The sequence below is a fragment of the Lygodium microphyllum genome, chromosome 20 (genome assembly GCF_053477565.2).
Source record: "Lygodium microphyllum isolate KBCC chromosome 20, Lygodium_microphyllum_v1.1.10, whole genome shotgun sequence".
NCBI classification, from domain to species: Eukaryota; Viridiplantae; Streptophyta; class Polypodiopsida; order Schizaeales; family Lygodiaceae; genus Lygodium; species Lygodium microphyllum.
The window spans coordinates 135,796,618-135,807,008 of record NC_141154.1 but is presented as its reverse complement, the minus strand read 5'-3'; the positions used below and the strand labels follow the sequence as shown (position 1 = coordinate 135,807,008).

The following is a 10,391-nucleotide window of genomic DNA, read 5'->3' as shown; positions in this document are numbered from 1 at the left end:
ATCTAGCAAAGGAGATTGAATACCTTCCAACTCCCTCGCTTTTTACCTATACCAAGCGCCATTTTGGAGACAAACTCCTACTTTGTCGCTCGATTTGGAGTGCGCAAGTACTCAAGCTTGAATCTATTTGTCCCCGCAATGGAATCAAAATGTCATCACTATCACTAGCAACTGTTGAGACCCTACGGACCGCTTATCAAGTCAAGTGTTTCAAGTGAGTGGCAAATGCCTACCTCTCACATAGCCATGCACACTCTCACACAAGGATGTAGTGAGCTCACTATTGAATCTGATTCTTGTAGTCCTCTTCCTTGAATCCTTCGATGGCTCCATGATTCAAGGTGCTAGCTCAAGAAGCTCCATCTCCATGCTCTAAACTTCAACCTCCATAGTTGTACACACAAGAAAAGAGAAGAGAACGAGGAGAAGATGGGAATAGAAGAAGAAGAGATTCTCCATAGTCCCTCACTCTCACACACTCACACTCTCCCTCTCTCATGCACAAGTAGGAAGCAAGAATAAGAACAAGAAGAGAGCTAGTTTGCACACACACCAAGAATGAGCTTATCCATTCACTTTTTGTCTTTAGTATATCCCCTTCTTCCCTTGGGCACCCAACCCATTTCCATGACCAATCATCTAGTCTTGATCCTCTTTTCCACTATTTTCCTATTCTTTCCTATTCACATGGTTCCTTTACATGTCCCTTTTCATTTACAACTTGCACAAGAGGGAGCCCGGTTCTCTTTTACAATGGACTAAAATGTGATTTATCTCTTATGTGCCCTATTCTTGATTTTGAAATTTTTCCTTCACTTCTTGGTCTTCTTTTTCGATCAGCCATGTCTTATTATGCTCATTCTTAAACCTTATTTGGACCTTGTGTCGTTTCGAGAATTAACATCATTGTATTCTCCTTTAAAGATGGGTAACGAAACTACATTTGCGGGTTTGTCATCAACATTTCCAAGTCATATCTGACTAGGAAGGGGACCTTGATTTTTCCATGCCATTGGGACTTCTATAGAGAGTGCTACAAGGGTGTTAAAATATTATTCTCTTACTATGTTGTTCTCTGCTCTAGCCTTCCCTTTCTGCCTTTGCACATACCTCTCAAGATGCTCTGATGCTTGTCTCTTTATTGACTCATTCATTAGAGAGTTGGCTTCACCTAGCTTCCTGTGCTCCATAGAGGGGAAACACAGGGTCATTTGTTTACTCTAATCTTAGGAAGACTCTTCAATTAGCATTTATTTCATCTATGAATTTTACTTTCATGTCATTACAGAGGGGAAGGAACTCAATTCTAAAGGTTTCAAAGTCCATTCGTTTGATGATACAATCATTTTGATAATACTAGCTTTGGAGGGTTTATGTAGTGTATGTGGTGAAAAAAACATGATCCACCAACTTCCAATGGGTTACCAAAATGCAAGTATCTATTTCTTCTATAAATAGACAAAATAGTTTGAAAGGTAAGAAGGATCAAAGCTTGCTTGAAAGAGCTATAGCAGGAGAGCAAGAGCAAGAAAGAGAGAGACACACAATGGGAACTCCAACAGTCACAATGCGTGATCGGGCCTTCCTTTATTCAAACTATCACTAAAAGAATAAAGAATAAAGTGACGGTGACAGGTGCCCGCCACCTGCAGTGTGCAGTGGCGGGTACTGTTAGTGTGGTAATACACGAGCAGCTAGGCGGAGGTGCCTTTACCCCCAACAACCTCCCACTTAAAGGCGAATCTACCCCAGTGAGGAGTGAAAAGAAAAGAATAAAAGACAATACAATGTACACATGTACAACAAGATGAGGAAAAACTTCATCTCATCCAATGCCCATCAATCTCTTGAGGAAGGCAAAGCGCTCAGTAGTGAGGCTTTTTGTGAGCAGATTTGCAAGATTTTCATCAGTGGGTGGAGATCTTGACAAGGTCAATAGACCTGTCCTCCAGGACCCCACGTATGAAGTGATATCTCATCTCAATGTGTTTTGTCTTCATATGGAAGACCAGATTCTTGGCTAACTGAATAGTACTCATAGAATTCGAATGCAGCATAGGGCATAGCCGGCCTCAGTGGTAGAGAGAGATGCACACTTTTGAACCCTGGACATCCAAGAGACATCACCTCTAGCATAGGTGAATACATAGCTAGAAGTGGACCTCCTACTATCTATATGTCTTGCATAATCGGAGTCTGTGTACCCCACAACTCATGTATCCTGGCTGCCATAGAAAATACACATATCTGATGTGCCCTTCAGGTACCTCATGATACCCTTCACGGCATCCCAATGTTTCTTCCTAGATATAGCCATATAGAATGCCACAACACCAACTGCAAAGGCAATATCTGGACGAGTGGCTATCATGGCATACATCAAACTACCCATGGCCGATGCATAAGGGATCTTAGCCATCTCGGCCCTCTGCTCATCTATCTGTGAGAATAATCGGCCTATGAAATCTTCACATAAGAAGGTAATGGACAACCAATAGGCTTCATATCCTACATTCGAAAATGCTCAAGGACTTTATGAATGTACTCCCTCTGTGAGAGGTAGAGTAGTCCATGCATGTCATGCTTAAAGCGCATACCAAGAATGTGAGAGGCCTATCCCAAATCCTTCATCTCAAAGATCTTCTTCACCTGAGATTTAAGAGCATCCTACTCATCATGAGCTTTACTTGCTATCAGCATATCATCCACATCAAGTACCAAAATAAGTAATGAGCCATCATGGGCTTTCTTCGTGTAAAGACACGGATCCATAGCACTCCTACTATAGCCCTATGACTACATAAAGGCATCAAACTTATGATACCACTCCCTAGGTGCCTGCTTCAAGCCATAAAGACTTTTCTTCAACTTGCACACTAGGTGCTCCCTGCCAGGTTCTGCAAAGCCCTTACGATGATCCATGTGTATCTCATCATGCAAATCCCCATGCAAGAATGCAGTCTTGACATCCATCTAATACATGTCTAAGTCAAGCTGCACGACTAAGGCCAAAACCAAGCGTAGGGTAGTCATCTTGACCACATGAGGAAAGAATTCATCAAAGTCAACTCCATGCTTCTATTTAAAACCCTTAGCAATAAGTCTTGCCTTATAAGCCGGCTTGGGGTGTCCAGGGGTACTTTTCAGCTTGTACACCCATTTGCATGGCAAAGCCTTCTTTCCCTTAGACAATGCAACCAGATCCCAAGTCATATTCTTATGCAAGGAGTCCATCTCAAACTGCATAGCCCTCTCCCAAGAGTGACTATCACCCCTGTGCATAGCCTCATCATAGGTGAGAGGCTCTCCTGCATTTGTAACCAAGACATAATGCATCGAGGGCTCAAATCTATCAAGTGGACATCTATCTCTAGTAGACCGTCTCACTGCAGGCTCTGCTGCATGTCCAGCATCCTATCCAACACCTTGGCCATGTGCACCAACTGCTATTGCAGGCTATCCAACTAGCTGTGCAGGGGCACGTGGCTCCTCTTGGAATATAACCCTGCATATCTCTACCACCTTCTCAGGTTGCTGATGCATCTTGTCTTCATGGAAGACTATATCATGGCTGCAGATGACTTTCCGCGCTTGCAGATTTGAGAGGCAGTAACCCATCTTGCCTACATCTCCATAGCCAAGAAAAATGCATTTGACACTCTTAGGATCTAGCTTACTACACTTGTCCTTGGGCACATGGCAGAATGCCTCACATCTAAAGACACGTAGATGCGCATAAGATGGAGGTTTCCCAGTACATACCTCCTCTGCAACTTGGAATTCCAAACCACTGGAAGGTGATTTATTTATGATATGCATAGCTGTACTGACTACCTCAGCCCAAAAGCTCTATGGTAGGCCTACATGGCTAAGCTTACTGTGTGCACGCTCCTGGATGGTTCTATTCATCTGCTCAACCAAACCATTTTGGGGTGGGGTATGGGGGGCGGTCAATTGACACTTAATACCCCTCTCATCACATAGCTGCTCAAAGGTACATGACACATATTCTTCCATAGCATACATCTTAATCAAAAGCCATGGCCTCTCTCTCTCTTTCTCTCTCTCTCTCTCTCTCTCTCTCTCTCTCTCTCTCTCTCTCTCTCTCTCTCTCTCTTTGGTATAAGTTTCTCCTCTCCCTCCCTCCATCCCTCTCCCTCCCTCCCTCCCTCCCTCCTCTCTCTCTCTCTCCCTCTCTCTCCCTCTCTCTCTCTCTCTCTCTCTCTCTCTCTCTCTCTCTCTCTCTCTCTCTCTCTCTCTCTCTCTCTCTTGTGGTAGTGGTGGGAGGTTGACGCGATGTTGAGTAGTGGCATGAGCCTAGAAGGTCAGCAGGATGTCAGGTGGCAATGGTAGCACGGGAGCGTTTCGACAATAGTGTAGCACGTTTTGATAGCAAGAGAACAGTAGTTTTGGTATTAGGTAGTGGCAACAATGCAACATGTATCAAGAGGTGGGCAAGAGCTCATAAGGCTGATGGGGTGGCAGTGGAGGGGAGCGAATGCCAGGGTGTATGCACGCTCTCTCTCTCTCTCTCTCTATGCTATAGCGGGATGTTAGGTGACATGAGTGTGAGGCTGGGTGGTAGTGAGAGGTCAACAAGATGTCAAGTGGTGGCACGAGCTCGGAAGGTCAGCAAGATGTTGGGTGGTAGTGGCAACATTGGGGGAGCTTTTCAACGGCAATGTAGCATGTTTTGACAGCAAGGGAGTGGTAGTTTTGGCATTAGGCAATGGTGGCAATGCAACATGTATCAATAGCGTGGTACTGGCAGCTGACAGTGGTGTCACGAAGAGAGAGAGAGAGAGAGAGAGAGAGAGAGAGAGAGAGAGAGATTAAACATTTTTAGATGTAGCATTATTAAAAGGTTTTTTTAAACACTTTTTAACCTCTTTGAGAGAGAGAGAGAGGAGGAGAGAATGAAAAGAGAGAGAGGGGAGAGAATGACGAGAGAGAGAGAGAGTGTGTGTGTGTGTGTGAAGTGAGATAGAGATAATGAAACTAGAAAGAGAGAGAAAGAGAAGAGAATGAAAATAGAAAGAGAGAGTATGAGAAAGTACATGTGTGAACTTTGAAGAGAAAGAGAGAGAATGAATGGAGAGAGAGAGTGTGTGTGTGTGAAGAGGAAGACGAGAGAGAATGAAGAGAGAGAGAGAAGAGAGAGAGGAGAGAGTATGAAAAGAGAATGAAAATATAAAGAGTGAGAGAATGAAGAGAGAGTGTGGGGGGGAGAGAGAGAGAGAGAGAGAGAGAGAGAGAGAGATGGGAAAGAGAGGAGAAAGAGAATGAAGGGGTTAAGAGAGAGAGAATGAAATAGAAAGAGTGAAGAGAGAGAGAATGAAAGCAGAAAGAGAGAATGAAGAGAGAGAGTGTGTGTGAATGAAAAGAGAGAGATTGAAAAGAGAGAATTAAGAGAAAGAGAGAGCATTTATAGAAAAAAATGATTTAAAAGTATAAAAAAAATAAAAATTGAGAGAGAGAGAGAGAGAAAAAGACAGTTGCGAGGAAAGCGAAGTTGACGTGCGAACATGGCTTTGGTGGGCAAGGAACACCACTAGATAGATTATTGGATTGCATGAAGCCTGAAGTTGGATACCTGTCGCCCATAAAAGGATGATGTTGGAAGTTGCAATTAGTGTATCATCAAATATATAAAATACAGCCTGTAGGCTGTCATCATCGGAATTTGGCATATTCTGTCCGTGTGCGCGCCCCCCCCCCCCCCCCCGCCCCCCCTCTGAGAATACGAACTTCCAACGTCACACTGCCATAGCCTTGCGCCAAATTGGTAAAGCTGGAACTGATTGCTTTGCCTGAGAACGGTTCGAAGAGTTTCCATGCAGACTTTGTGCTCGGAGGAGCAGGTATGGTTTATGTTTGTAGGGTAGGAGGAGCTCGCGCCGCTGCATTTTTACGTCCTTCAGCAAAGCCCTAGCCTTGCAGAAAAGCATATTGCATCTCCACACACGCCCTTCGCTTTCAGTTTTTCTTAGATAGAGGCTTGCTTTCGGTTTCTCTGCACAGAGGAAATTTCGGCTTCTTCCCCTTGACAAGGAAGGGCAAGCAAGGGATGATTCTTCACAAGTTCAGGTTACTTACAAGCAGAAGGTCGGTGATATGCACACCTCAGTGCAGGCTGAGTTTCAAGTCTCGGTGGTTCTGAGCACAAAGGGATGCAACCGTATTGGCACAATCCCAGCGAAATCGTGGATACAACAAGCAAACGTACATTCACGTCTCCTTGGATGCCATTTCAAGCTTTGGTGGTCAGTAGGGGATGCAAGGCATTGGCCCAATCTTACAGCAAACCTATGATATAAGAGGCAAAATTTCCAAAGCACTTTTGCTTTCAAATTTGGTGGTCCCTGAGCACAAAGTGTGCAATTTCATGAAAGCTTTGCCACAATCGCACGCAAACTTGTGCTCAGAATGCAAAATTAAGCGACTTACCTTGGACTCAGTTTCAAGTTTCGTGATCCTAGGGGATGCAATTTCATTTTTTGAAAAAAGCATCGGATCCTCCTTTAGGCGAAATTCAATTGGCACAGCCTTACCTTTCTTGATCTTGAGCGCAAAGGTACAAAAATTCATAAAGGAATTGGCACAATCACAGCAGATTTGTCATGCAAGAGGCAAAATTCAAAGCACCTTTGCTTGGACTTGCAGAAAATTATGCAATTTGCAGGATCATTTCCCTCATTGATTCATGCTAAGAGTAGGGACAGTTGCAACCATATATAGAACAGGTTCAAGAGAATTTCTGTACTTTTCAGTCCAATCAGCACCAACCCATATAATATTATCAAAATGCAAAGGCTAGCCTTCCACCATCATTACATGATCCGGAATCTGTTGCCACTGATTGTATTGGCTCTGCTTTCATGCTTGTTACTGCTGTATCTTTCCTATCCATCATGCACCCCTCACAACCTGGCAGGGCACAACAGTGGGACTGCCCAGCTTGTAGTCATGGCAGTTGGTGACCTACACCTCACTGGGCCACAAACCATGTGGCTAGACCGTGTACGCAGAGATTCTTTCATGAAGACTTCATTCAAGGTAATCAATGGCGTTGGTAGCAATAATGAAGATATATTTAATTTGATAAATGGCTTGTTTGAATTGTCTACAAACAAGGATTTCATACATTTCTACATTTCATTGGTCTTTTCTTAAAAGGCTTACAGGATTTTTAAATGTTGAATCTACAGAGGGCACACCAGATGCTCAAGCCTCAGGCCTTACCAATCTTGGGGGACATTTCTGATTCGGGAAGGAAATCAACAAAACAGCAATGGAAAGATGTTTTAGAGCGCTATGAGGACATGTTGAGCCCATATGAGGGGCTGCCTGTACATGTAACTCCTGGTAATCATAATATAGGTGACTTTTACCGGTTACCTCCAAACATACTACAGCAGTTCACAGCTAGTTTTCCAGGATTGGATCCAACAGGAAGTGAGATATTCATAGTAAAAAATATACCTTTCATTTCTTTAAATGCCATGGCTTTGGCTTGCGATAACTGTCCTTTGCATGGCTCTGTCCAGAAGTTTGTGGAAGAGAGCAAAGGTGTTTTACATAACACCTCTGCAAATTTAATCAGCCGAACTAGTGATTCTCAAGGATCAGTGGATTCAGGTCCTTCAGAAGGAAGTTTGTCACAGAGGCCAGTGTTGCTTTTGCATCTTCCTTTGTTTAGGGTGGATGAAAGTGTTTGCCAATCATTCGATATACCAAGATGTGCCCCCTGGCATGAAGTGGAAGGAGGGTGCTTGCCATTATTTGCATCTGCTCACAGGCAAGTTTCATAACTTTTTTGGTTGGAAAATGCCTGCAGCACTCACTTTTTACAGCTCCCTGGTGCTGGATGTGAAGTTGGTCCATATTTGTGAACAAATAAATAGTGCAAGTATAATCATCAAGTCATGAATTTTCCATGATCTAATGAAATCCTTGTGTGCACAGCACCTCTGCTCCAACACCAAAAGCTTACAGAAGTTTGATGGATATGCTCTCTCAAAATACTTCCAATTATCTCTTGTCAGTGTTGAAGCCCAGGTATCAGTAATTCTACAACTGTAAACCTCATTGTGCGGAGGGTCACATCCCCTATTGTAGGGACTGATTGCAATGACTCTCCATATGTTTTGGTGTTCTAATATGTTGTCATTGTGAGCAGGTTGGTATTAAGTGCACATGCCCATCGGTTTTGCAACAGAATTCATGATGATGGTACAATTGAAGTTACCGTGTCAACATTTACGTGGCGTAACAGAGATGATCCTAGTTTTCTTCTGATTAATTTCTACAAAGATGGAGCTACTGATATTCAGCAGTGTTATTTGCCTCGTGAATCTCTTGTTTTGGGATTACATATTCTTCAACTCACTCTCCTAGCTTTGGTAATAGCTGTAGGTAGCATTCGCTATCGCATGGTTCGGAAGAAATCACACCTGAAGGCCTGACTGGATTCCTGAGTTAGTGGTGTATCAATAACACACAGGTGAAGCCGATTAAGATAAAAGGGGCAATGGCTATAATGGTCTTGGATAAAGCTGATTGCATGAAACTCGAAGGAAACCGAATTAAGTCTGTGCTCCTATTTGGGTGGATGGGTCTCACAATGTATGGGGAAGAGGTTCAATATATTGAACCCCTGTGGAAGAGGAGTAGTAGCCAGGATCTATTGCAGGAGCTGTAAACTTGGGCATTCAAGTTTTTGACACTGTTCATGAAGATTGGGATAGTGGACTGATGCAGGACCACGATTGTGTTGAATGGTATGGATCTGGTTATGAGAACATGCATTACAGCCAGAACGGTGAATGTACGAATGGAGCGGGCATTGCTGTTCAACTGTAACTACCAAGTTGGAGAGAGCAGCAGCAGGAAAGCAATGGTCCACATGCAGCTGTGTCAGGACTCAGGATTCGGGCTGGTTAACACAAATGTTAGACCATTGCATACTATTTCTTTTGGGATTCTGGCTGATTGGATTGGTAAGTCCAATGCTTGACATCTGCCGTTATAATTTTGTGTTTGTTATTTGCCAGGTTTGAAAGCTGAGTGGTTTGGCTGCAGTTGCCGATGAAAATGCCCCTGATTTCAAATAATAGGAGCGCGCAAGGTTGCAATATTAATTATCGCACTATAATATATATATATATATATATATATATATATCTCTCTCTCTCTCTCCCTTGGTGGGCCATCTGGTGCAATGCTCTTTACCTTGCTTTCTCACATGCATATGCTTATTTTGAAGGATACGTCTATTACTATCCTTTTAGCGAAGGATTAACCTTCCTTTGAAGGATAAAACCACCATCAAAAGCAAGCCTAGCTTTATAAGATACAAAAGAATGGCCTAGGGCTTGTGTAATGTATTTTTTCTTAATGGTTCTTTTAAGTGTTGTTTACGATAAGTGATAGTTGTTTGTGAATCTAAGTCATTCTTGCTTTTGTGTTGTTGTGTGGACATGCACGTTGTAAGGCTTTTTTTGAGGATTTGAATAGTTCTAATCATGCCGTAGTGACGCATGGACTAGCCAAGTGTCAATGAGGACATGAATCTTAAATTGATGCTCTTTGGATACTTATGTTTGATGTGCACATGTGAGGTGCATTTGAGATTAAGTGGAATGTGTGTCGCGATGATAGATACCTAGGTGCCATAAAGATACCTAGGTATGATCATAATCAAGGACTTTAAATAGCCCCTTGGAAACTACTTTTTGCACCGTGGGATTTAGGGAATTGAACAATTTTATATTTTAGACTAAGGTTTGCACAAAGTTTTATTACATTTGGGTTCACAAAGGTTAGAAATTTTAAATTGCAACATTTTAATGTCACTTCAATGAGGACAAAGCTCATGGCTCTTCTGCCTGAATTTGCATGTGTAGGTCTTATTGAAAATGAATCTTAGTTGTATATGAAAGATTGTGCTACAAATATGAAGATTAACATTGAATTTGAAGAGATTTGATAATCTAGAATAATGTTAATTAACATGTAACTAGTGAAGACATAATTTGGCTCCTTAAGTTTTCAAAAATAAGGGGAAAATGAAAGATTTTGATGTTGGCCACTATTTTAGGGTTGAAAATGAGAGATTTTTCTCGTGGTCATTCAATCTCATATTTGCCCAATGGATATGTAAACTTGCAATGGAAATTGAAGATTTTGAGTTTCAAATTTGAATGTGGAGTGTTGTATGTTGTGGATATATTGATCTTAGTCTAAAACTAGCAAGGATTAGGATTTACATGGTTGGTCCTAGTTTAAGACTAAAAATTAGAGATTTCGGTTTCGAAAGTAACATGCCCTTTTCCACAGTGTATGTTATCTTGGTTAATAGGAACAAGCCAATTCATTCCCAAGAGAGAGTC

General features: G+C 42.4%; 1 protein-coding gene across 3 annotated transcripts; it reads left to right on the top strand.

Annotated features, from left to right (window-relative positions):
• Nucleotides 1–5,740: 5,740 nt before the first annotated feature.
• Nucleotides 5,741–9,473, top strand: LOC148019444 (uncharacterized). Of its 3 annotated transcripts, none has more exons than XR_015687596.1 (5): nt 5,741–7,056; nt 7,209–7,798; nt 7,966–8,058; nt 8,180–8,999; nt 9,082–9,472. XR_015687596.1 is itself a non-coding variant. In XM_087661076.1 (4 exons), the coding sequence occupies exons 1-4, from the start codon at nt 6,805–6,807 to the stop codon at nt 8,463–8,465; spliced, it is 1,221 nt and encodes a 406-aa protein (XP_087517202.1). In that variant the 5' UTR covers nt 5,741–6,804; the 3' UTR covers nt 8,466–9,473. The 3 variants fall into 3 exon arrangements, 1 of the variants encoding a protein (XP_087517202.1); XR_015687595.1 differs by having other exon boundaries at nt 8,180–8,950; nt 9,054–9,471; XM_087661076.1 differs by having other exon boundaries at nt 8,180–9,473.
• Nucleotides 9,474–10,391: the final 918 nt, after the last annotated feature.